Source organism: Podarcis cretensis, assembly GCF_951804945.1.
Source record: "Podarcis cretensis genome assembly, chromosome: 2".
Classification (NCBI taxonomy): domain Eukaryota; kingdom Metazoa; phylum Chordata; class Lepidosauria; order Squamata; family Lacertidae; genus Podarcis; species Podarcis cretensis.
This window is the reverse complement of record NC_137171.1, coordinates 85512186-85539929: the sequence shown is the minus strand read 5'-3', so window position 1 is coordinate 85539929 and position 27744 is coordinate 85512186. Positions and strand designations below refer to the sequence as shown.

The 27744-nt window shown below is 42.7% G+C and overlaps 1 protein-coding gene across 1 annotated transcript; it reads left to right on the top strand.

Moving 5' to 3' along the window:
• Positions 1-38: 38 nt before the first annotated feature.
• Positions 39-27744, top strand: RAB7A (RAB7A, member RAS oncogene family). Its single transcript, XM_079967760.1, has 6 exons — positions 39-177; positions 21305-21395; positions 24112-24238; positions 25258-25476; positions 25827-25955; positions 26452-27744. Exons 2-6 carry the CDS (start codon positions 21343-21345, stop codon positions 26545-26547), a joined length of 624 nt encoding a protein of 207 aa, XP_079823886.1. The 5' UTR covers positions 39-177; positions 21305-21342; the 3' UTR covers positions 26548-27744.

Genomic DNA, 27744 nt, shown 5'->3' with positions numbered 1-27744 from the left:
CCACCCGCGCGCCTCCCTATCACGTCAGAGCGTCAACACGGCGGGCGGGTCCCGTGACCGGAAGAGGGCGAGCAAGAGGCGGAAGTGAAAGCGGGGAGGGTGTTTGGCCCCATTAATAGAGGGAGCCGAAGGTAGCGGAGGGGCGAGTCAGCGCGGCGGCCGAGCTTTTCGTATACGGTGAGGGCGGAGGGGGCGATGCTGTGGGGCGGAGGGTGGGAGAGCGAGAGACCTAGAGAGGGCGGAGGCTGTTCGGGATCTAGGGCCGCTGGGCCCGGTGCTGGGTGCGAGGCCCCGGGTGCGGCGGTCTCGGCTCGCTCGCCGGGGCTGAAGGAGGGGAGGCTGGGTGCGGTTCCGTTAACGGCGCCGGAGCGGCTGCGGCTGCTCCTTCTGCCTCTTAGCTGGGGCCGCGTTTGCTGAGGGGTTTGGGGCGTCGAGGAGCGGCTGGCTGGGCCCCGCCCTGGTCTTCTAGGAAGGCGGGGAGCAAAGTCGGCTTGGTTTTTTCGCGGCGCGGGGGTGGCGGTGGGATATTTTACCCGCTTCGCTATCCTCCGCCTGTGTGTCACAGGAGCGGGTCTCCCCCGCGAGCACCGGCCGTGCCTGTGTGGCAGACCCGGCAGGAGAAGCCCGGGGCGCGGGGGAGGGTTGGTTCCTCTTTCCTTGTCTGGCTCCCTCCTTCCCTTCCACCAGCGCCCTCCCCGGAACAAAGAAACGTGGGAAAGGGGCCGCCCTCCCCCAGGGTGCTGTCACGGTGCGGGCCGCCCGGGACCGTTCGGCTCCCGAGTCCTCGGGAAGCTCTGGAAGGTGAGAGCGGAGGAGTAGCTTGCAAGCCCAGCCCAAGTTCCTTCTCCCCGCCCCTCCCGGCCAAACAATAAAGCTTCCCGTAGCTGCCGGCTGGAGCAAGGCATGTTGGATGACTTCCCGGTGGGGATGCTAGCCCTGTTCGTGTTATTGCCGAACTTTTGTAGCCTTTGCTCTCCTCTCCACCTTTCCCGTGTAGCTTTATATTTGTGATTACCCGAGGAGGTTGGTTTGTTCCTTTGCCGTGCTTAAAAAAGGAGCTCTCGAAGTGCATGCAGAGTTTGGGGTGGGGGGGATTGTGATGGAGGGCGGTGCTTTTTCCTAGTGGGCGGCATGCTGCTAGACACTCGGTCCCATTGAATGCAACTGGACTTAATCCTGAGTGGAGTGTTGCACATAAGCTATTAGTAATGATTGTGACTTGACAATACTAGTTTTGGTGAATTGCATGTGTGGAATGATGTGGCGATATTTACACAGAGAACTAAGAGAGTAGTTATTTGAAGAATCTATTACAGAATCTGCTCTGAATACCTTGAATGTTAAATAAATTGGGCCAGCTACATGTTATCTTACTAGCTAAACATGAGGTCATTGATAAGTTGGGATGGTAAACAAAATGTGATCTTCTCATCCTGGAGTGTTGCCCGTGAGTAATGCTTTAGAAGTCACTGGTCAGAGCAAGACTGCAGGTGTTCTGATCTCCAAGGTTTGAAGTGCTGATGTCCTTAAATAAAGATCTTATCTTATCTTAGTCCTATTGTAGTAGATCTTGTCAGGCTGATTCTTTTAAACCAGTTTGCTAAACTAAAAATATTTCAGCATGAGCACAATAGAAGCATGTTGTTTCTAAAGCATCAGCCAAATGGTAAGAACAAAAATGTATTGGGCCCTAAAACTGATTTTACTCTAATGACTACCAAATACTAACTACATACCATAGTGAAAGAAAACCTTTTTTTTTTAAGCCAGCTGAAAATCGGACCAGCGTAATATTTAGGTCAACAATAATGCAACACTCCTGGATGCAGACTATTCGTCAGATGTAACATGTAATCTAGTATCTCTTATAGGCAGCATATTTTCAGAGTATATTTACTTTGTTCAGAGGCTGAAAAGTGAAACGTCCAGAAAACTCTTCCTGTTCTAAGCCATGCCCTCTTAGTTGGGAAGAACAAACATACTGTCTTGCTTGTGACTTCAGCAGCAGCTGATTAAGCACATGATTTAGTTTATGAATAGTTAACTATGATTTGACTAGGTATCAAATAAATGCCATGTCTTTAATGGAAGCAAAGAAATACATGTCACTCTCGTCTTTCAAAATCCTGGCATGTTTATGCAGAATCACTTTTTAGGAGGGAAATGGTCACATCCTGGACTTCATCAACATTGCCTCTATGTTCTAGATGAATTTTAAAAATAACTTTCAGTCTTATAAAATACAAATAGTACAAAATCTGTAGAAATGTCTGCTTCATTCAGTGTCTCAGTAATAGAAAGATTCTCTTGCATATGTTTTCCTGCACGCAATACTGTACTTATAAAAGTTCCAGCCAAGGGTTCTTAAAAACAGACACAAGAAAGGATAAACTCAGAATACAGGAAATAGATCACCTTAGAGCTGCAAGCTGCAGTACAAAGCTTAAAATTTTTTTTACTTTTAAGTTGGTATTGAAGTTTTTTTACTTTACCTGGCAGCTATTAAAGCAAGACTTAAGGCATTTTCAGTTCAATAAATTTGATTTCATACTGTGTGAGACCATATGCTTTGTGTGCAGAAGGTTCCGGCTTCAGTCTGGCTCTAGAGTAGCAGGTGTTGACTTATGCCAGCTACCAGAGAACTACTGCCAGTAAGAGTAAATGATACTGAACTCTGTGCACCAGTGGTCTGACCTAGTGTAAGGCAGCCTCCTAGGAAAAAGAAAGCTGACAACAGTTAAATTATATATGTGTGCTCTGAATTCAACCTGTATTCAAAATTATACATTGCAAGGGATATCCTGGAAGTGTGATGTTATAGCAAACATTTTTAATGTAAGCCACTTGATGTTAAATCAACTAAAATGGTACTGGATTTCCTTCCATAGTTGGAAGCTCCCTGTTAAAATGAATGTCTATGTAGGCGGCAGACCTTCTTTGTCTGGAGGGAGCAGTACACTGAAGAGGGCCAAAAATGGTAGTTATAGTTGGTGAATCTGTTTGAACCTGAGGGTTGTGTTCTTTTCTGGATATCCTTCTGGGCAGCATGCCAGCAGTGAGTGCAACTAGAGCAAAAGTGGCCAGGACAAAGAATGTTAATTTTACTTTTATACAGTGGACTAGTTTTTACCTTGCTGTTGAAAGCTGGCATCATCATTATTAGCTTTGTGGACACCCATCAACAAATATTCTGTAGTCAGTTTATAGAGCAATCTGCCAACCCCCAACTAAACAAGATGCAATATTAAAAGCACGCAACAGTTAAAATAAAAATACAGTGTAACTTTGCTTCTAGCAAACAGACAAAACAGTAAATGGTTAGAGCCTGCCTTTTTATTTTATTAAAATAAGTTAGTTTAAAATGCATGGATAAAAATGTATTCACTTGGCACTGAAGAAACAATTAGAAGCAGTGCAAGGCAAGCTTCTTTAGTGAACCTCGTTCATAGTTTTGGTGCCCACACCACGAAGGCTGTATTAGTAGCCATCCAACTGGCCTTATTTGGTGGGAGTGCAAAGAGGAATGTAAGGTTCAGGTAGGTATATATGGAAGAAGCCAACCTTTCAGTTAACCTGGCCACAAGCTATTAAGGGAATTAAAGCTTAAAACCAGCCATTGAAATTGGGTATGGAAAGAGATTGGAAGCCAACATAGCTGGTAAAGTGCTGGCATAATATCACCAGAGTGTCCAGCCCCAGTTGATGATCTTGTGTTTCTGTCTTGAGCTAGCTGCAGTTTCCTAGCCATTTTTTAAAAGGATGCCCCTTGTACACTGCATTGCAGTAATCTAAATAGGCAGCTACAACCACATACATAATTGTTCTCCAAGATGCATCCATCCAAGTATTTTTGCAATTGGTATATAGCCCAAGTAGATAAAAATTGAAGGGAATATCCAGTGTGCAATCCAGATATTCCTGGACTAAAAGTCCCATCATCCTTGAATGTTGGCCATGCTGGCTGGCAGTGTTTGAAACTCAGATATAAGCTAAGTGCCAAATGGCTCCTTAAACCAAGGTTGCAGTTGCCAAAATGGAATGTCTAGTTGCTATTTTGAGGCAAGACAGCTCTAAAGTCTTATTTTTCAAATGATGGACTGCCTGTGATTGATTCTCAGTTAAACATCTGGCTAGTTCAGATGACTACCTTGAGCTAGGTTAAGAGCTTTGAGAAGTGCAAAGTCGCTTGATTCAGGGACACTCCACATATATATTGGCCTATTCCGACCGCTTTTCCTAAGGCAGACTGCTCTTGCTCAGTCTTCACAGAAAAAACAATTTGGTTCCAGAAATTCATTCTGATCATGCAGATAAAATATTCTACAGGATGGAGTAATAGCATGTGAAAACAGTCCAGATCCAATGATCCCCAAATGGTGGAGATGTCAGGCACCATCCTGGCACCCTGTCATCTTCACTTGGTTGCAAGTGGTCGAAAGCCAGAAGCAAAATGTCCCTGGCTAATTTTGAAAACTCTGTGGGATTGATTAGAGTTGGACTGTAGTCCAGGAGCATTAGAAGGGCACCACGTTGAGTAACCATAGTCTCCTTAATTTTGGGGTGACAGTTTTCTTGCAGTTGCCTGAAGACAGATAATGCACCAGTTGTTGCCCTGCCTTACCTTCTTTGGGAAGCACACCCTCAACCAGTTTTGCAGATAAGTTAAATGTCTACTTGATTTTCTGTGAGATGCATGAGGGTAATGTTCTTAAATCCAGATCCTAGCCATGTAGCACACTCTTGATAGCTTCAGAAGATAAAACATTAAGGTAGATTTCTCCCTCCGCACCCCCCACTTGGGATTAGCCAACTCAGAGTTGGTTTGTGATACTGAGATGAATGCACAAAGCCTTCTTGCAGTCCTCTGTGAAATAGCTGGAGGTACTCTCTGTAATATCATTGGCAAGATCATTTCTGTTGCAGCAACACCACCTCTCGGGGTTATCTATCCACTCACTCATGCTGACTTGCAAGTCTTATACTTTTAGCCTTGACTAATTATAAGGTGCAGGAAGAAAGTATGAGCAAACTCTGCAGGGGTCTCATCCATGTCTGATGGGTGATCTCATTACAGTAGCTGCATTTCAGGTGAACTGCTGGAAGCATTCACCCTAACACTAGCTGACAATTATACTCATCCCCATTAGATAATATCTCCCTCTATCTTCTGTGCCACTATTCAGCTGTCCAAAACTCTTCCTTCTGTGCTTTCCTTAACAACGTTTTTCTCTGCCCTCCCCAGTGCTGGTAAATATGTTTCTTCCAATCTGCCATTTCATGCAAAGGTGTGAAAAATAACAAAATTAAACTGCAGGCTGGGATTTAATGTAGTGCTAAGTGGAATTCGCTTGTGCAAGGAAACATTTCCCTTTCTTCCCCTGCAGGCCCCTTAATCTTGTTTTAGGGGTCCCCCACCCTCTGAGCATATTCAGTAGGAGGAGGGGGGATAAGTTGCACGAGTAGGCCACATATACAACAACTCAGATGAATCCTGCCCAGAGAGCTAACCTAATACAGTCATACCTCGGGTTGAAGTAGCTTCGGGATAAGTATTTTCGGGTTGCGCGTTGTGGCGACCCAGAAGTAACAGAGTGCATTACTTCTGGGTTTTGCCGTTCACGCATGCGGTCAAATGCCATCATGCGCAGAAGCGTTGAAACGTAATCCACAGACGCGGGTTGCGTTCACTTCTGGATGTGAACGGGGCTCTGGAACGGATCCCGTTCACATCCAGAGGTAGCACTGTACTATAGAACTGTGTGCAGGCAGGAGGCACTGTGAATTGGTCCATATACATTGCTTTCAGTGTTAGAAATTAGCCAGGCGTGTTTTGCTGCTGGTGTAGGTCCAGTTGCAACCACATGGAGATCTCTGATTTGATGACTGACATCTCCATCTGGCTAGCCTCTCCAGCTTTCTTAAGCAGGTAAGCAAAAGAGCTTACAGTATTTATTGCATTTATATCTCACCTTTTTCTCCAAGGAGTTAATAGTTTGCCCCCTCCTCAGTTAATCCCTACAACGACTCTGTGGGGTAGGTTAAGAGGCTGTGATTGGCCCAAGGTCACCCAATGAGCTTCATGACTGAAAGGATTTAAACCCTGATCTTCCAGGTCGTATTCTGACACTCTAACCACTACACCACAGAGGCTTCCTAGAGTACTTCTGCTATGGGGCAGAAGTATATAAATTAAGTAGGTAAATAAATATGGGAAGAGCAGAATGTCATTTAGAGAAGGATCTGAAATATTTTCCTTGAAGCTTGAATTTGTTTTATTCTGGATTGTTTTGGTTTAATGTGTTGTATAACTCTTTGAAAAAAAAATTCTTTAAAATATAAAGAAATATATAAATGAAATTAATAATAATAAATCCCATTGTAAAAAAAGGCAACTAGACATTCCATTGTGGTGGCCATAACCTAAGTTTAGGGTGCCGTTTGGTGATTAGCTTATATATCTGAGTTTCTAACACTGCTTTGCATCAAATATGATTCCCATGGCACTCAATATATGAGAGGATCAGTGATGCAGTTAAAGAGAGCCTGCATAGCTTCAACATAGCTCAATTCTGGGTTGACCCTGACTAGTGTAGAATTAAACATCTAGTGTTAAGCTTGAGAAATAGGTTTTCAAGAAACCACTCTGCACTATACTAACGCTCCAAATGCAAAGTTTGAAGTACCCTTTTAACACCATTGGATGTACTGGAGTACAACATTTTGTGTGTAGTGGGATAGTCATTAATTTGCACTTGCACCCTAACACTTTTCAGTCCATTCAGGGACTTGGAATTCAGCCAGCAGAGGGCTGGTTCAAGGACTGTTGCTCTGACTTAGGTCAGGACAGGCTCGTAAGAACAAGGTAGGTTGTATAAACATGGCTTGGTTATGTATCACAGCTGAATGATTGGTAGGTAAATGAATAGACTAGGAGTTGCTGTATAGCATGCAGGCATTTCATGGAGCATTCTGTTATCAGTTGCTATCGTTCTGGCACATATTGCTACAAGCATATCTGCTGATGAGCTTTCCTTTTTGTTTTTTTAAACCAAAGCTGCAGCTTAGATGCAGCAGCTGTGCTTGAAGCTCTCTGCCCAGCACTGGTCTGCCCTTGGTGATGTCATTGTTGCTGTTCTATAAAGCCATTTCTTACATAGAAGAGAGCCTAACTACATGGCAGGTTTTCTCAGTAGTGCTGTTAATGTAAACTGTCAAAAGTAGAAAGTCTGGTCAAGCCTACCAGCCTGATTAGCTAATATTGTTTGTTGTATTGATGAGTTGCTTTGCACCAAAACAGTCACAAAGCAGCTTGCAGAATAAAAATCCATACAAAAGCACGTTAAGAAGTGTCTATCCAACAATCATACTTGAGGAAATATCCTTTCCATTCACCAAAGAACAATTGTCACAAAACCAACAGAATGCCCTCTAAAACAGCAGCAGTGCTAAAACCAAAACATCTTTCCTGGTGCCAGAAAGAGTTGATTCTAGGCGCCTTGACCTGTGAGAGCATTACAGAGAGGGTGGGCAGGGGCTGCCAGCTGAAAGGCCCTGCTATCTCATAGCTAGCCTCTGAACTTCACTAGGGAGGACTTGCAAATGTTGAGAAGGGCCTTGGATGACTATCTTGGGCTCCATATATATTCATATGGCAGAGCCATCCATTAGGTTTTGTGGTTCCAAGTTGTATAAGGTTTTATAGGTAAAAGCCATTACTTTGGATTGAGCTCAGTGGCATATTGTTAGCCAACTCAACTTCACCAGAACTGGTGAGATATGTTCAGACCCCCTAGTTCCCATTAATAATCTGGCTGCCGAGTTCTGCAGCTTCAAAGACAATAATACATATAATGTATTGCAGTAATGTAGTCTAGACCACTGAAGCTAAACTCTTGTCTATCTAGATAGGATTGCTGTAGGGTTATTTGCGAAAGGCAGCAGAAGGGACCAGTGTTAGAAACTCGGATATATAATATAATTGCCCAATAGCACTTTAAACCCAGTGTGGTCAACACATAGGAATGTCTTGGCACTGTGCCCCCCCCCCGGATTTATTATTATTGTTCATTTCATTTCTATACTGCTTCATATTTTACAGAACAAACCTGAAAGTGGTTAGCAACATATTAAAACAATCCAGAATAAAACAAATTCAAGCTTCAAGGAAAATATTTCAATTTAAGTGACATTTTGCTTTTCTGAGTCACCAACCTGGCACCAGAAATCTCCACATGGTTGCAGTTGGACCCACGTCAGTCACAAAATGCAGCTGGTGCCTGGCTAATTTCTAATACTGGAAGGCACCCTGCACTTTTAGTGGAAGCACAACTTTGTCCAGAATATGGAGCACTCAATAAACCTTGGGGTTGGCAAAAAGTATTGCCTGTTTAAGCAAGCAGGTTATTCTTAACTAAATTTTTTAGATGCTGTTGTGAAATACGAACCTGTAAATTACTGAGTGTTGTGAAATTTAAAGGAGGTGGCACTTTAATTGCCATAAAGGCTCATTCAGAGTTGAGACCATAAACGCTTGATAGAAAGATTTGCATTGTTCTCCTGAGTACTAAAAGTATTCCTGTATCATACAAGATCTAGCATTGCTGACTTCTCAAATAAAAATTGCATAGGGTGTCTTCTCAAAGAGGGGAGGGGCTTATCTGTTACTTAATCATAGTGCTTCACTAATTCAGCTTGTACACAGGTTGTCTTTAAGCGTCTAATACATTTGCCTGTGTGATCTGGCAGTTTGAAACTGCCCATTGTGCCCAGATTAAAAGTGAAGGCTCGGTAAAATGGAAGCCTGGTTTATATTTGATAAACTATCATGAGGATAGTAATTCCTTGTGGCTAGGTAAGGAAACAGTTTCATTAATCAGGCGAGTTGTTCCCTCTACTGTATCTTGTGGACAGGTTGTGTGGCAGGGTAGCTTCTTTACCTGTACTTGCTGCTTAACAAATTACTCATTTTAGTTCTTCTTGTTGTTAACTCAATAGATTTATCTGGTTTTCTGTATCTAGCTTAATTTTTTCAGACCCTTGTAACGTAAATATACCATTGTAATGCAATGGAAACCCTCCTACCTTGAGCCCTTCTTGAATCTTTTTCTGTTGCTTTCATGTGCCTCAAGCTTGGAACTAAAGGACTAGAAGCTAGCAAGCACTGGCAGTCCTGTTTAAGTATCAACTGTTAGTGGTTCCAGAATCTGTGGGAGGCAGGGCTGATGTGCCAAAGTTGACTGTCGATCTAGGTGGTGAAGAGTTAGGGATTTGAAGGCAGATGAATCCATTGAATCATTCATGTGTTAGCAGTGAGATTATGTGTTGCATGCCCTTGAGCTTACTTTGAAAAACCACGTGAAATAACCATTCTAATATATCTAGGGTCTGGCAACAACCAAGTGAGCACATCAGACTGCAAAGCCTAGTTCCACCCTACCTCCTCAGAGGCTGAACTGCTACTTTCAGCTGTTCAAAAGCTTTTGCTAGTGCCTTTGCTGCTTCTCAATTTGAGGAGGGGCATTTATAGGAAAAGTACAACTTGCCACTCAAATGTGTGGCCCTATCCTAGCTGCATTTAGAAACTCAGGGGAGAAATGCTGATTGCTTATACTTCTGCTCACTTCCAAAAGAATCATTCAACTGTGCTGAGTTCACAATACATCTAAAACCATTATAGAAAGTCAAAGACTCATTCTGACAGGGTGGGGAAGCAGACATGGAGTGTTTTCTCAAGGGGGGGGGCAAGTGATTAAGCACCCTGAGCCCACACATGATGCTGTAATCTGACTGTGCAGCCTTGAGCCAAGTACTGTTCCTATGGACACCAGAGGGAGTGAACAGGAGGAGGGAAGACATGCCACCAGAAAGAAAGTTGGCAAGAGGAACTTGCTTAATATGTGCAGAAACTGAAATACTGTTCAGTTTTAACTGAATTTATTTCCTTCAAAGTAGCATAGCATGTTCAAGGTATCCTCTCTTTTGGCCCCTCCCCTCATAGTTGTGCTCTACAATATAGAAGCACAAACCTGCCACAGTGTGCTAGGCTTTGAGACATACCAGTATATTAACTCAGTAGAACAGCTTCTGACTCCTAAGGGTAATGCAGAAAGAGCCTGTTCTATCTGTGGCACAGTGTAGGTCCCATGTTTATATGGGAGAACTGACAATTTCATCAGATGCAATATATGTAGAGCTGCTGAACCGGTATGGATGCCACCTGTCCTTTTCCAAAAGCTTCTGACTCTTTACATTCCTCCAGATTGGCACTTGACAGGCCTGGTGTCCAAATACCTCTTTAAAGGAGGCAGCAACTGGTCAGGAGCGTAAAGGCATATTCAGGCCAAGTGTGCAGGAAATCAGTAAAGTAGCAAGGCTAGTAGTGGCTGACTTGTTACCTATGTGACTGATAGTTGGCCCTGTGGTCTTTAAATTTGCAGAGTGTCCTAATCTACATTCTACCTGGTAGTGATTGTGAAATGGCGGTTTAGTTGCTTGTGGCCAAATACCTAGCGGCCAAATACAGAATAATCTGTCCATGTGAGGTAATATATATATGCATTAGCAGATGCAAATTAACTATGGGTACTATCTAAGTCAAGCTCTGAGTAGATCCATTAAAATTAATGTACTTAAAATTAGGAATGACTAAAAGTCACTTTCTCTTGCTGTATTCTGAATATTACCTGGTTGGAGACCACCCTAATAATGCAGGGGTTTGGAATTGGATCCTGCTGATGGGCCAGTTTCCAAAATCCCCCCCAAGAAAATAGGCCACCTTGGGTAAGTGGGCATGGTCACTCATCTGTCAGGTGACTGACACCTGTCCAAGTTCAAAGGAAGTTGCTGATTCAAATCACTTCCTTCAGCCCCTCACAAATGCTCTAGAGAATTCCCAGCAGGGTTTCCATTCAGCATCAATCAGCTGATTGCTGCTGACTGGGAGTCACACTTGCAAAGGAACAAATGGACCCACCCTTTCCTCACATTTGATGTTGCCTATGACCTCAGGTATGTGACAGGTGGCTGTGGTCTGTGGGAAACTTCGGCGGGCCAAATTGAGGCATGTGCTGGGCCTAACTAGGCTCACGGGCTGAAGGTTCCACACCTCTCCTGTAATGACTTAATTCAGCTTTTGTTTTATTCAGGCTGTTTAATAAATAAATTGCTGTTGTGATAGAAAACAGTAAAACAGCAAAAAAAAATCTTCACAATTCTAATGAGTAGAAAATGCTTTGGAACTACAGAATTTGGAACATGGTGTGAATTAGGTAGTATCTGGCATATCAGAAGTAGCTTGCAAACCTTTTCCCAACTCCTAAGAGCCTCTTTCCAGCATAACTCTAAAACAGGAAGGTTCTTGGTGAAGTATATATAAATCTGAAAACATACTCTATGTAGTGAAGTACTGCTGTTACAGACACAGTAGATAGGTTACAGGTTCTAGTTTTTTAAAATGTGATTTCAAAAGAAAAATATTTAGGGAGGGTCATACACACCATGCCCCTAAATGCCGTTGACTGCTGAAGTGGCAAAGATGTGTGAATTCATGGCATTCCTTAAGCAGTGTAACTACCAGAGTGTTAAAGGTGCCAGATATTCCTTTACAAATGTAATGCAGAAATTAACTGCTAATTCTGCACTCATTGAGCAGGTCAAATTTCTATTGCTTAGAGCCTTTGCAAAAATTGAGATTCAAACCAGCTCAAAAGTATGCAACAAATTACATTTGAAAATACAAATTAGTAAAAAAAAGTATATAAAACACAATAAACAAAAGCCAGACTTGAGGATAAGAAAGCAGTAAAACAAAGGACGAAGAAAGCAATAAAATCAAATTGGGTATCACCCTGATGATCCTTCTTTCTCTGAAAGCAGGGGGAGGCCCAATTACAGTGGTTCTGGGTAGGGGAAGGTATGGCATGGGAGGTGGGGCAGACCAGTTAAGGTGCACATGGCACAGGTAGTTAGTGACTGTGCTGTGTGCCAGCCCCCTCCTCCAACCTGGGGAATTGTGGTTGTCATATCAGCCAGCCCTTGGGTCTGTGACTGCTGCTGTTGAATGCCAGGTCGGTCCAGAATAAAATCCCTCATCCATTATCTGATTATGGATGAGGAGGCTGATTTGGCATCTTTCACTGAAACCTGGGTGGGTGAGCAGGGTGGAGTTGGTCTCACCGAGCTGTGCCCACCTGGGCACTCAGTGCAGCATCAGGCTAGACTCGAGGGTCAGAGAGGGGGAGTTGCTGTGGTTTATACAGATTCTCTCTCTATCTCCAGGCTCTTTGTCCAGTCCGGGGGGTGGGGTGGGTTGGGAATCTAGAGTGTGTGTTCCTGGCATTGGACAATTGGGACAGATTAGGGATTCTGCTGGTTTGCTGTCTGCCTCGCTGCCCAGCAATCTCCCTGCCTGAGCGGACAGAACTGGTCTCGGAGAAGGTGTTTGGTACTCCTAGACTGCTGGTTCTGTGAGACTTCAACATTCATGCCAAGGCAGCTGGCTCTGGGGCAGCTCACGACTTCATGGCTGCCATGACAACCATGGGGCTGTCCCAAGATTTCCCCAGCACAAAGCACATGGCAGACCACACTCTGGACCTTGTTTTCTTGACTGGGCAGCAAGAGGCTGATTTGAAAGTGGGGGACATTGATCCCCTGCATTGTTTAACATCTACATGAAACCACTGGGTGGGGTTATCTGGAGGTTTGGAGTATGTTGTCAGCGGTATGCTGATGACACTCAGCTCTATTTCTCCTTTACATCTGCAGGTGAGGCAGTGGAAGTGCTAGATCAGTGTATTGCCTCAGTAATGGACTCCATGAGAGCCAACAAACTGAAACTCAATCCACATAAGACTGAGCACTATTAGTGGTTGGTACCCTAGACCAGATAGGTGGGAGATCACCTGCTGTTGATGGGGTTACACTTCCTCTGAAGGAGCAGGTTCATAACTTGGGGGTGCTACTGGATCCTTAGCTGTTGCTTGAGGCTTAGGTGGCCTCAGTTGCCTGGAGTGTCTGCCATCAGCTTCGACTGGTGGCTCAGCTACGCCGCTATCTGGACAGGGATAACTTAACTACTTTTGTCTATGCTGTGGTAACCTCAAGGTTAGATTACTGAAATGTGTTATACATAGGTCTGCCTCTGAAGACGGTTCGGAAACTTCTGCTAGTGCAGAATTCAGCGGCCAGGTTGCTCACCGAAGCAAGATCATTTGAGCATATTACACCAATCCTGGTCCGACTGCACTGGCTACCAATTAGTTTCCAGGCCGAATTCAAAGTGCTGGTTTTGACATATAAAGCCTTAAATGGCTCGGGACCACAATACTTCAAGGACTGCTTGTTCCCATATGAACCTACCCAAAACCTGAGATCATCTTCTGAGGCCGTTCTTCATGTGCCACCTCCTCGAGAGGTCTGAAGGGTGGCAACACAAAAATGGGCCTTCTCTGCAGTGGCTCCCCATCTGTGGAATGCTCTCCCCAGGGAAGTTCACCTGGCGCCTTCATTATACACCTTTAGGCGCCAGGTAAAAACGTTCCTTTTTAACCAGGCCTTTGCTTGATCTGATTGACATCCTATGCCCTTTTAAAATGTGACTTTTGGAGGGGGGATTATTGGGTTGTTTTTATTTTGATTGTGTACTTTGTGGTTTTATGTTTTGATTTTATTCTGTGAATCGCCCTGAGACCTCCAGGTATAGGGCGGCATATAAGTTCAGTACTTACTTAATAACTAACTAACTAAATATAAATACATGAATAGATATCCATGCAGTAACCAGGGCAAAAAGGTCCCATCCCAGAAAAAAGATGCTGAATGTAATCCCGATAAAGTAGGATCCCAATTCAAGTGCCTAGATAAAAGTACGAAGCATAAAATAGATCTTCCACATTGCATCCTGAGTCAGATGAGTCCAGCAGTACTGGCCATCAATCATAGCCATCAATGACATACTCTGAGAATAGCCATAAAGGCTTGCTTGAGCTTGGGAAAACAAGATTAAACCAAATAGGAGCTCTACAGTGGTTATCTTTACATAGTCAAGTTCAGCTGGAAGCTTTTGAACATTATACTCAGTCTTTTTGAACAAAGACAATTTTAAGAGCAATAATTTTAGCACCTGTGATTTGGGTAATCAAAGAGTATATAGAGCAGGGATAGGGAACCTTGGGGGTCAGGGGCTAAATGCAGCCCTCCAGACCTTTCTAGTTGTCCCTCAGGACTCTGTCCAGGCCTCACTGTTTTTGCCTGCCTGGAATGTTTCCTTGAATAGTGCAAATGCCTCTCATTCTGGAGGGAGGTAGCTTTGTCTGTAAAAACCTCTGGCATTTGTGCAGCTGGAATATAAATCTATTGTACAAAGGTAAGAGTTACATGCATTTGCATGCTTACTTTTGCATACAGCCCTTGGGCCGCAAAGGTTTCCTGCCCCTGATGTTGAGAGTGTTCATTTTATCTCAAGAGTTTCCTGGAGAGCCAATTCTATAACTTGAGGTATCATAAGATAATAAGAATCTTATTGTAGCTGAAGTTTTTAAAAACAGTTAATTATGGACTTGGGCCACAATTGAAGGAAGTCCAACGTCTTAATAAATTAGAGCTGATGGAATACCAGGGGTACTAATTGGTGCAGAAGGCATCTTAAATCCTCAAAATGCATAGCTCTTAGTTTTCCTTACAATCTCCATTATGACAGCTGCTGACTGTATGGTTTAGGTCAGTGTTTCCCAGCTGGGGGCCCCAGGATATTCCAGGCCCCCCCCCCAGGTGAAAATTACATAAATGGGGGGGGCACAGCATGAGGCTCGGGGGCCACAGAGTGAAGTGAGAAGAAAAGAAAAAAATCTTTTTCTTAAAAAAAGATTGGCTGGCTATCTGCTTGGCCAATAACAAGCAGGTAAGGGGGTGGCCTAGGTCTTCTTTTTGCCACGTGCATTTTCTTGGAGCAGTCCTGGTTTGTTTCCAGCCAGAGAGGGTGATCACTGAGGTTCCCGTTTTGACCACTGCTTGTAGCAGTTGCCAGTGCCAGTGGCACCCTGGGACAGACTCTGCAAGTTGCTGGGGTGCAATCCACCCCAGCACCTAGCAGATCAGGGATCCCCCCCCCCCCAGAGCCTAGCCAATAAGGTCTGGTGCTGCTGACTTGCATCTAGTAAATTACTACGTTTCTACTCAGAAGAAAGCCACACTGGCCTCAGCGGGCCTTACTCCCAGGTGTGGAGTTATAGTGTTTTAACTAGGCAGCCAGGGCTCCTCTGGATGACAAGATCTTTTTGCACCAGGTCAGTGAGGACCACTTGGGACAGTCCCAGATTTACAGAAATTGTCTCAGTTTCTGATTTGATTCCAGAATGCCCTGCTTTTCCTTAGGATGTCCCTATTTTCACCGGAAAACTTTGAAGGGTATCTGACCCCTGAGCCATCTGAAGGCAGCCCTGTGTAGGGAAGTTTATTTAATGTTTAATGTTTTATTATGTTTTTTATATATGTTGAAAGCTGCCCAGAGTGACTGGGGCAACCCAGTCTGATAGGTGGCGTATAAATAGTAAAATTATTATTATGGAATACAACATCTCTATTTTCATCGGAGAAATGTTGTAGGGTATGTTTTTGGACTGTAATCTGTAGGTTCCCCCGTTTTTGTTTAATAACTGGAGTCAAATAAGTATTGTTTACTTTTTATAATACATGAAAGATGGATCTCCCTTGGGAGGTTCTGGACTCTCCTTCCTTGGAGGTTTCTAAGCAGAGGTTGGATGGCCATCTGTCATGTATGCTTTAGCTGAGTTTCCTACTTTGCAGGGGGTTCCACTAGAAATATGACACTTTGGATCCCTTCCAACTCTATGATTCTTTGTTTTTTCTGCTTTAACAATATTTTATTTTGTTCCTACCATTTAATGTAATTGTGTTTGGTATGAATGATAAAAGATATAAATAAAACATACTCTATTTACAAACAAAACATTTAAATAGCTACCTTTCTACCGGTAGGACGGGGGGGGGGGCACAGGAAGGAAACAAGGTCTGAAAGGGGCCATGGTCAGCAAAAGGTTGGAAAACACTGGTTTAGGAAGTTGTTACCACCTTGGCCTTCATTGAGGCAAACTCCAAATTGTTCGGGCCTCTGGAGTAATTGGAATATATTGGCCCAAAACGAAATGCTGAATTTGACTTTACTCATGATGTACTTAAACTAGTCCAGCTGATCACCAAAGGTTGAATTTGCAGCAGGGCACAGAGGATTTATATAAAGCCTGAATCTGAGATGCATCGTTGGCTCGTCACTAGGAAGCTCTGGCTCTGTGGATGTTTACAAAGCATGTGATCCTTCTGAGTCTTCAGGAGTCCTTAGTCATGCCTTGGTGGTAGAAGTGCTTGAACTGGCCAAGGCTGTATATCAAATAGCATGAGGCAGCCACTCTTGAACAATTGACTCTCCTAATTGTGGCTGTCACATGGACTTATTAAGTATTTCTCACAAGTGACTCAAAAAAACTACTTTTCAATGATAGTATTCATCCTTGCTATGTGTGAGCAATGCTAGCTGTTGGAATTCAGTAAGAAGCAAAATCCTGTTAACTGTTTCGGATTTATTTTGCTGCAAGAGAGAATACTGGGGCAATATCTGACAAGGTGTCTAAAGGAACACTTATTAAGCAAATTTTCAGGTTAATAACAAGTTGACTTAAGGCAGGATATTCTGATTATCTTAGTATCAGTCTTAATATTTTTGAGCTGCTTCATCAAAGATGCCTATAACACATGCCCATTTCTTAAAAAGACTTTCAGTACCAAAATGTTTGAGGCTGTTACAGTTCATGCTTTTGCAACAGAATTATAGTGCCTCAAGTTGCCTTGTGTCTGACAAACTCGTTCAGTGGGAAGGGACAAGGCTTCTTTGACAAGCATTAATAGCAAAACTGATCTGCAGCCCCTAGTGTTTCCTTGGAAATTGTGCAGTTAGAGGAATTAGCTTCTGGTTACGAACGCTTTGGGTTACGAACTCTTGCTAACCCAGAAGTAGCTGCTCCTGGTTGCAAACTTTGCCCCAGGATGCGAACAGAAATCGTGCACTAGAGGCATGTGTGCAGGGGGAGGCCCCATTAGCAAATACGCGCCTCAGGATAAGAACAGTTTCAGCTTAAGAACAGACCTCCGGAAGGAATTAAGTTTGTAACCAGAGGTACCACTGTATTCAACTCACCCATTTTTTAGTACAATGGTATGCGGGTGGCGCTGTGGGTTAAACCACGGAGCCTAGGACTTGCCGATCAGAAGGTCGGCTGTTCGAATCCCCGTGACGGGGTGAGCTCCCGTTGCTCGGTCCCTGCTCCTGCCAACCTAGCAGTTCAAATGCACGTCAAAGTGCAAGTAGATAAATAGGTACTGCTCCGGTGGGAAGGTAAACGGTGTTACCGCACGCTGCTCTGGTTTGCCAGAAGCGGCTTAGTCATGCTGGCCACATGACCGCGAAGCTGTATGCCAGCTCCCTCGGCCAATAAAGCGAGATGAGCGCCGCAACCCCAGAGTTGGTCACGACTGGACCTAATGGTCAGGGGTCCCTTTACCTTTACCTCTGGTTAAGAACTTAATTTGTTCTGGAGGTCCGTTCTTAACCTGAAACTGATCTTAACCTGAGGTACCACTTTAGCTAATGGGGCCTCCCGCTTCTGCTGCACCACCGCTGCACGATTTCTGTTCTCATCCTGTAGCAAAGTTCTTAACCCGAGGTACTACTTCCGGGTTAGTGGAGTCTGTAACCTGCAGTGTCTGTAACCCGAGGTACCACTGTACAGCAATTCAGTTATGTGGAAGCTTCCACATACCAGTTGTTCTTGTGTAGCTCCTCTTAAGCTAGTTGGCTCAAATGCAATGCTGTTGCTGTGAATAGCGAACAGGAGACATGAGACACCTTGTAACCATTAGCTCTTTCAATGTGTCTAGATGGAAAACAAAGTTTGTACCAAGCATGACTTTTTCCACCTTAAAAAATGTTGGGTGGCCATGATCATCTGACATGCTCTGTAACTCTTTTCTAGTTTCTTTTTTGTGGGCTATAACACTCTCTCATAAGCAGTACTGCTTGTGCTGCTGCTCTGCTCGTGTTCCTTGGTTGTGTGGGGTTTTTAAGACTGAATGCCTCAAACAGGAATGCAGTGTTTGAAGTTAGCCAAGCGGCAGGCACATTTGGCACCAGGCTTTTGACCACTTGTAACCAAGTGAGGATGCCTGGGGGCCAGGCTGGTGCCTGACATCTCCATCATCTGGGGATCATTGGATCTAGATTGTTTTCACACACTAATACCCTATCATGTAGAATTTTATCAGTTATATTTAATCTGCACAATCGGAATGAATTTCTGGAACCAAATTGCTTTTATTGGCAGCCTGAGCAGGAGCAGTCACCATTAAGAAAAAGAGATCGGAATAGGCCCTGGATCAAGTGACTTTTATACTTTTAAGTTCTAAAAGCTCTTAAACCAGCTCAAAGTTGTAATCTGAACTGAGAATCATTATCAGTCAGTCCATCATTTGAAAAATAAGACTTTAGAGCCGTCTTACCCAAAATGGCAACTGTAGCCTTGGTTTAAGGAGCCATTTGGCGACTAACTTGTATACAGTCGTACCTCGGAAGTCAAACAGAATCCGTTCCAGAAGTCCGTACGACTTCCAAAACATTCGGAAACCAAGGCACAGCTTCTGATTGTTTTCCAATTGCGCAGGCGCACCGGAAACAATAGTGGAAGCTGCACTGGACATTCAGCTTCCAAAAGAGCATTCGAAAACCAAAACACTCACTTCCGGTTTCCGGTCGTTTGAGAGCCACAACGTTCGACTCCCAAGACATTCAGGATCCGAGGTACGACTGTATCTGAGTTCCTAACACTGCAGGAATGGGAAGCTTATGTGGTAGTGCTTTTGTGCATCTCAAAAGATAATTTCTGTAGAACTATTTCAAGCTGCATTTCTGCATATAATTTCAAAAGCATGAAGCAAGTAAAAATTCCTGGATACTTTAGGTGATCTCTTAAAAATGATTTCACTTAGAGTCTGGCTGTGCACTTAAGTCTTGAAGTAAGAGTTGCCTTGGGTTTGTCAGTGTCAAAAATCAGAGTTCTAGAACAGGGGTTGGAAACCTCTGGTGTGCTGGATCCTGACCTCACCCACCTATTGTGGACCACTTTGAAGAGGGTGGGACTGCCCTCCTGTCATTTGCCTGACACTATGATACTGGGCTTGAAATTAGCAGGGCACCAGGTGCATTTTGCATCTGAAGATTCTTCATTTGTGAGCACTTCAAAACGTCTGGGTGCCATTTTTTGTTCCTGACTGACGCTCAAGGATTATTGAAATATATGTCCTTTGAAGCCTCAAAGTATATGCTAAGGATAGACAATATGCCAAGGAGTTTAACAATAAAGAGTAGAGTGTTTTGAAAACTGAAGTACGGTACCAATAGTTTTATTTTAAACACCAAATAAAACGCGTATTAACAATTTCTGCTAAAAATGTCACATTAACAATGTGTCACTTATGCCAATTGCATATTAGTTCATGCTTATCAAAATAATAAATAGTGTGGGCCTAATATGGTACACAGGATGGAAATTTCCCTTGCCTGCAGTAGAAATTTACAGCAATGAGTCCGTTGCACAATGTCTGGGTCCCTTAAGTGCCAGCTAAAACAACAAATTCTAAGGAACTGAGTACAAATACTAGTTTGTGCATTCAATGAGCAAGCCCAGTGATTATTATTTATATATATATATAATATTTTTATTCATTTTTCCAATACAAAATTTATACAATTCATACATCTTATTTTTATCTCCATTCTCCTTTTGACTTCCCTCAACTTGACTGATACTCCTTCCCTTCTTAATTTCTTACACATTTCTAAAATCTTACTTCCATTATTTTTATAAATTAGTTCTTATTTTTACACACAATCTAACGTTTCTTCTCACAGAGCTTCATTAAAACTTACAAACGTTATTTGATTATCACTTAGTTTATGCATATATTCTATAAACTTTTCCCAATCTTCTGATCTCGTCTATTTCAAATCCTTCCAATCAGTCTATCAAGTTCTGCATACTCCATCATCTTCATTCTCCATTCTTCTAACGTAGGTAGCTCCTCTTGCTTCCTGAGCAAGCCCAGTGATTAACCATTGCCATCCTTTTTTTTTTTTTATAGGAAGCTGCAAAAGGCTGCTGTCATAAGCTATCAGTGCAGCTTAGCAATCTCTGGTGTATGAATTGCATGTAGAACTTTTGGTTAATTGCTGCTTTCCCCTTGTGATATTTTCCTCTTCTACATTTGCTGACCAGCTGAACTTTATAGCTGTTTTATGAACTACTTACAGATGCTGCTATCTTGACAATAGTGACTGTCCAGCATTCAAAGAACTGTGAAACCTTTTCCTTGCTCCTGTGCCTTCATCGGTTCTTCTTAAAAGCCCCTGCTCTCCTTCATCCTGCTTCCTTTGGAAGAGGCTGCTTGCGAAAGCTTCCTTGCTGCCCGTTTTAATTCTCCAGCACTTGGTATACAAACATTGGAAAGCATTGCAACTAACTGTCAGTGGGCCACTGTAGATCGAAGGGGTTTTTATCCCTGAAGGGTGTGTGTAAACCTGAATCTTGTTGAGCATTTCTTTTCTGCCTATGCAATAGCCAAACCGCTTTCTAAACTTGTTATAGATCTTTTGGTGAAAAATAAGACTTTTGAACTGGAGTCCTTGCTGCAGAGTCTAATCTGGTTAGTAATGCATGATTCATGCATAGAATAGGAGTAAGATGAGACTCTTTGTTCTTTCACAAGGGATAATCCTTGTGAAATCTGAAGCCTAAAGAGGACTGAAGTTGCAGTGTGCATAGTAGCATTTACTAAGACTGCATTCAGGCAGCTGGATAAAAAAAAAGTATGTTGCATGCAAGCCATTGTTAATCATTGGGATTCTTCATTATTAGATAGTGTGGCAGCCTAGTTTCCCCGTCAAGCAACTTTTTGCTGCTCTTGCTTGGATACATTTTATTTCCTTACTACTTGTGTTTCATGGCCAGACTTTCCCAGAACTTGAAGAGCCTGATGGGTCCTCGTGTTTTCTAGTCATAAGAGTAGGCCAAACCCTACGGGTTTGACAAGTATGTATCTGAAGAGGCAGTACGTACCTGTTAACCTAGCTTGAAGCCACACAACCTGCTCATCGGTTGTCCTGTACTTTGAGATGCTGCAAGCAGCAAATGAGCTGCATGTTTTTTTAAAAAATAGTATTCTCTCTCTTTTTTTGGTCCAGTAAGTGCACTTGGAACTGATCTTCTGAACCCTTGAACAATGACTTCTAGGAAGAAAGTATTACTCAAAGTCATCATCCTTGGCGACTCGGGGTAAGTGGAGCCTCAGCAAAGTGGTGTCTGTTACTATTGGATGTAGCACAGTGTTTGCTGCATCTTAAAACGCTCACTGGAAATGCATATGACAGGGGTAGTTGGAAGCTCTTTACAAACGGGGACCTATCTATCTTACCTGTGAAGCTACCTAAGTTTTGTTTGCTTTACTGGCACTGTATAAATTGCTGTGCAGCATCAGTGAGCCATACAGAATCCAGGAAAATACTTGTTGAAATTCAAATTGTTGCTGCCATGGAATTGTGATCAAAAGTAAAGGAAGCAACTTGGCCTGCAGCGTTGCATGTGTTGTGTGAATTACCACAAAAGGGAGAAGTGGATTTAGGTTTTGAAACAAGTTCAAGAATAATGAAGAAAATAATAAAAATAAATAAACCAGCACTCCACTTTCAGTCCATAGTTGCTGGGGAAACTTGTTTAAAGGCTCAAATTACACGGATAGGTTTGTTTGTTTTTTTACAAAAACTCACAACCCTGGTAGAATTAAGACTATTTTTTTATTGTAGAGTAATTCTTCAGAGTCAGATGGTGTGTAAACTTAAAAACAACTATATTGTTGCTGCGTGATCTAACCTTCAGTGCTGAATAAATTGTCAAAACATCCTACCTGCATTATGCTGCCTAGGCAATTAACAGCTTCACCTACATATTGCATGACTGAGGAAATCCAGGCTTTTTGGAGCTTCCCACAAGAGAGAGAGCAGATGTGCGACAGAAAAATCAATGATCATAAAGCTCTACCAGTTCTCTTAAGAGCAGTGCTCTAGGCATTAAAGCAGCACAGTACAAACCATGCTGTGATAGAATACCAAAGAGATGCTTAATGCAAATGGATGGGGTTTTTTGTGAGTAAAGCTGTTTCACAACTGTCAGTGGAAAAGCAGTTTCATATTTGCTGCCTGGAATGTAATGTGACCCAAATTCTACTCTTAATAAACAGATCTGATGTCACTTGGCCCAGGCTTCTGAAAGATGTTGTGGCCATCTTGAGTACATCTCTGCAAAAGAGATTGGCCGCTGCAGTCATAGTTGTGAAATAGCAAATTCTGCTAATGTGCTACACCAGCCTCTCATTCGATAGAGTGAAGCTTCCTTAAACAATCTGTTGTACACACATATGATCTTGTATCATACCAGAGGAAAGGTGTAAGTGAAAGACCAAAACTATTCCATCCATACTAATTTCCTTTCCTCAATTACAGACTGCTCACATATTTTCATACCCTGTATCACCTAATAGGCAGAGTTGCTTCAATAGAAAATAAATTTGGGCCACATCTCGATACTGGTCTTGTGAAAGAGCTTACTTCAGCACCTAAAGATACTAATGGAATTAAAGCCTAGTCCAGTAGAGACACAAGGCTTTCAGCACAATTTGCTGTTTTAATTCCAGATTTGTGAAGGTTGGCATGTTGAAATGAATCCTTTATTTTCCAGACAAAGAATATAACACCCACCTTACTGATAGTGCATTTGATGTATTCATCTAATCAATATATTTGGAAGTGCTGCTTCAGATAGCTCATGCAACATCTTTGAGCCTCTTTTGTTTCAGTTATTCTGTGGGATAACTTGTTCCTGAACCTAATTCAACCTCAAATTATTAAAGGGATGTATTGGAGGGTGAACTATTTCTTTCATAAGTAGAATGCTAAACACGGGGCTGAATTTTCTTATTTTTTAGGGCTTTATGTTGCCTTTCAAAAACACTTGAAACTAACTTAAAAACATGTATTTAAAAATGCATGTTAAACAGCAGGATACAAAAATTTCCAGGCAGATCAGAAAAGAGCTATACTGTAATTGAAAACTGAGCAATGGTATTTCAAGATCAAGATCATTTCAGTAAAAAACAGATGGCAATAAAAACGCTCAAAGCCCACTTAAAAGCAAACTGACAGGCTTTGGGTGCTTCCAGACTGCTGCTATTTTCAGGTGAAATTCTATTGTGGCAAATTCAAGTTAATGCAGTTAAAGTTGATTTTGAGGTCTTGCTCAACTAACTGTTTCAACAAAAGATCATACTTTTTGCCAGAAGGAAAGTGACAGGCAAATGCACTGGCGAGAAGGGTGACATTTGCTTGGTGCAACATCTTCTGATCTCTCTGTGAACAAATTAGGATGTATTCTCAGTTAAATGGGTTATGTGGAAGTGATCCCAGATGCACCTAAATATAGGGCCACCACTGAAATGACCCCTGAGAGGAGTTAGTTGTTTGGATTTCTTTACCTTTTTTATTTATATCCTGATATTCTTACATCATGAAACCCAATGCAATGTAGGTGCTTTCCAAACAGTCTTACATGCAGACCCAGACCAGACTCTGGCCCGTTAGCTTCAGCAAAGTGGTGGTCTCATGTACCTTCAGATCTAAGGTGGGGTCGGCATCCTGTTGTTCCCCCCCACCCCCACCCCCTTTCCTGGACTGCAGCTTTTCATCATCCCTGACCATTGGCAATGCCAGCTGGGGCTAATTGTTGGGAGTCCTACAACATTTTGAGAGTCGTAAGTTTGCCACCAATGCACCAGTGTTTTAGTTGTAGTCCTAAGGATTAAAACACTCCTGAATAAATCCAAAAGTGATGCAGGGTAACTTGTATTCTTCTGTAAATGGAATATGGCTGCATACTGTTTGTGCACAACAACATGTATTCTTTGTATCCTTATGGCTTTTCTCTCTTCCTCCTCCCATAGGGTGGGAAAGACATCTCTCATGAACCAGTATGTGAACAAGAAATTCAGTAACCAGTACAAAGCTACAATAGGAGCCGACTTCCTCACAAAGGAAGTGATGGTGGATGACAGGCTAGTCACAATGCAGGTAAGAATTGTATCCGTTGCTTTTCTGCTAGACAGCATTGATAGGGCTAACAGCATGGTAGGGAGGAATGCCCAGTTCGAAAGAGCCAGTCACACCAGGCCCTGCATTGATGCTTGGAAAGCAATAGGATGATTGACTGGTGGTCCCAAGGCTCAGCACACTGTTGAGAACATGTCTTGCTCTTCTCGAGCCTCTGGAGGAGGCAGTGGCAAACATGAGTGTGCGTGAGAGACAAAGACCCTTGATGCGTTGACACGAGCAGAAAAGATCTTACTAGGGATGGCATATTTGATAGTTGGACAACTATTCTAAACTAGCCGTTGTCAAATATCTACAGAATGCTTAAATTATGTTATGGTGTCTTGTTAGTAGCGACAGAGGTGAGAGTGGCTTGCCCCTTACCCTGCGGTGCCAGAGGGCAAATTGAGTAGCATCACAAAACTTTTCCCTCTGGCAACCTGCTCTAATGCTGGGCACCTCCCAGCAACACCATAAGCAAAAACAACCCTGAGCAAAAGCAATTAGATGAAATTTAACAGATAGATGTGAAGTCCTGCATCTAGGTAGAAAAAAATCACAGGCCACAAGTATAGGATGCAGGAGAGCTGAGAAGGAGAGGCTTATTTTCTGTCATGCAGACTAAAGACTAGCCTGCTCTTATATAGCTCAGCATGGCATGGAGCTTCCCCTGCATGGCCTGCAATTTTCTGAACTGGGTGGGGTGGGGAATGGTTTGTAATTCTAGATGGTCCTGCTTTGTTTAAGGGGTAAGGCACTACCTTCCCACATTTGTCAGGCTGCTCCAAATTCACTAGCTAAACTATTGGCACTATTGGTCTTTAAGAACCTACTCTCCATTAGGGGCATGCTGATACTTTTTCCAAAGGCACGAATGTGTTCCTTCCAAATTTGTATGACATTCTGACAAGCAGCGTTATGGCATTGAGGAACTTCAGTCAGTATGATCTTGAGGCCTGATCTGAGCTTGTCCCTAAGAGTTCTTCTCCAATGTCTTGCAGATATGGGATACAGCAGGGCAGGAACGGTTTCAGTCTCTGGGAGTAGCCTTCTACAGAGGAGCAGACTGCTGCGTGCTGGTGTTTGATGTAACGGCTCCCAACACATTTAAAACTCTCGACAGCTGGCGAGATGAGTTTCTCATTCAAGCCAGTCCGCGGGATCCTGAGAACTTTCCTTTTGTTGTGCTGGGAAACAAGATTGACCTTGAAAACAGACAAGTAAGCTGGTTGATGCATACTGTGGGGTTTAATTAGAATAATTATCAAAGCAAACATTCTGAATCTACCACCATTAACCAGGATCTCCTAAGGATGCTAAACTGAATCCTGTCTGCAGAAGTCTGCTATTTTTAAATAGTGAAGAGAAAACAATGGGAGGGGGGGAGGGGGAGAACAGTTGGTGAACAATGTTTCCTGGGGATTCTGGGAAACATGGGGTTTTACATTTAGCATGGCAAATTGCTGTGCTTTTTGGCAGTGAAAAAAGATGGCCGGTACGGACATGGAAGATGAATGCGCTTGACTCTTGGTAATTATAAAGAGCTTAAAGGAGTTTGCTTCTATTACAGGTTACTACAAAACGAGCACAGGCCTGGTGCTACAGCAAAAACAATATCCCTTATTTTGAAACCAGTGCCAAGGAGGCCATTAACGTGGAACAGGCTTTCCAAACAATTGCACGAAATGCACTTAAGCAGGTATGAGTTCTAGTGCCCTCTTCTGGCAGTCCGGTCCTTATTCTATATGCAATATCAAACCAGGCGATGGCTGGAGATAGGTGATGGAGGCACTGATGCCTTTGTGCACTGGCATTTGTCCAATATGTTTTCCAGTTGAACAGGATTCTGAAACATTGCAAAAACCTGTTTTCAAAGACAAAAGTGGGATGAACATACATCCCCATAGGCAGTGATGCCTCTTACGTCATCAACAGTTGGAATTGTGTGCTTCAGTTCATGGCACTTCAAGGTGTGCTGCACCTGGTTTTTACACTGCACCTTCTCCTGTCATAAACTGTAGTATTAACTTGGTTCCATCCAAGTTAGGAAGACTTTGCTTTGCTTGTTTCCTCCAGAGAACAGGAGTTGGGGAAGCAGGTATTGGACATGATGGTGAAGTGGTGCTATTAGCACCCACTTAGTTGAATAAAAGGACCAAATTGTAGTTGGTGACATTTTCTTTCTTTCATTATAGGAAACTGAAGTGGAGCTTTACAACGAATTTCCTGAACCTATCAAACTAGACAAGAATGACCGGGCGAAAGCCTCTGCGGAGAGCTGCAGCTGCTGAGGTGGGGCTGGAGGGGTTGAGAACAGTCCTTCACAAACAGATATCACACTTAGGCCTTCAAACACATACACACACAGCCCCTCTTCTGTGTAAAAAGAAAAACAAGATCCTATTTTCAGTGGCCAAAATCACCCATTTTACCATGAACAACTTGTAAGCCCATTCCTTTTCACGCCTCCCATGTCCCTACATCCCATCTCATTATTTCATGGTAGCAGACCTTTCTCCTAGTTTTAAAAAGAGGAAACTATGTTTGGAACTTAAGCTACTTCCAGGTGTCCCAGCGGAAAGAAACTATGTACAGAATCTGTAACAATTTACCTTTTAATGTCTTGTGTTTCCCCTGTGAAGGCTGCAACTGGAAAGGCTGATTACTCATAGTTCATTGCAAGCTCAGCATTCGATCCAACTAGGTTGAGTTTTGTATGTATCTGTTAATGCTTGTTACTTTTAACTAATCAGATCTTTTTACAGTATCCACGTATTATGTAATGGCTTCTTTAGGAGAAATCTTATAGTACATGTTAATATATGCAACCAATTAAAATGTATAAATTAGTGTAAAATTCTTGAATTACATGTTTAAGTACTGAAACACAGGTTGTTTAGGAAGTGAACAGGACACTTGTGGAATGCCGTGTGCTAGCAACACAAGTCCAGATAGAGGCAGTATTCTGTACAGTAGAAGCAAGAATTATGTAAACATTTTTATTGATTTTAAGAGCCAAAAAGCTTCATCGTCTGGAAAAATATTGTCTGGCTTCTTTGTAGCTAAATCTTCAAAGGATGATTTGCATAACCTTGCACACTGGATTATTGGACTTAAAAAGAAAAATTAAATACAGCTTTCAGAATGATCACTTTGTTTGCCTTTTACCACCACCACCACCACCCTTCATGATTAATTCTGCAAATGTAAAGAGGAATCTAACATGTCTGTCTTGTAGAACAATCTCCATATGGGTTGTGATGGTCATTCTTGGTGACTAAGAGCACCTTCCCCTTTCTCTCTTACTGTCACTAGTCTGGATTTTCTGGATGGAAACTTGGCAACTTTGTTCTGCCCTCTCCTTGTTCTTGCATTTGTAGCTTTCTTAAATGGAGCCCTTCTACTGTTTTTCCCAGATGTCTACATTCTAGTATGTAGGCAGAGCTCTTCTGTAAAGAAACATGCCAATAAACTTAACAAGAACAAAA

What these genes read in the sequence shown, in the direction of transcription:
- RAB7A (XM_079967760.1), top strand. Translation starts at nt 21,343, where the DNA reads ATGACTTCTAGGAAGAAAGTATTACTCAAAGTCATCATCCTTGGCGAC. An exon ending in ATCATCCTTGGCGACTCGGG is followed by an intron (nt 21,396 to 24,111) that starts GTAAGTGGAGCC and finishes CTCCTCCCATAG; the next exon opens with GGTGGGAAAGACATCTCTCA. An exon ending in TTGACCTTGAAAACAGACAA is followed by an intron (nt 25,477 to 25,826) that starts GTAAGCTGGTTG and finishes CTTCTATTACAG; the next exon opens with GTTACTACAAAACGAGCACA.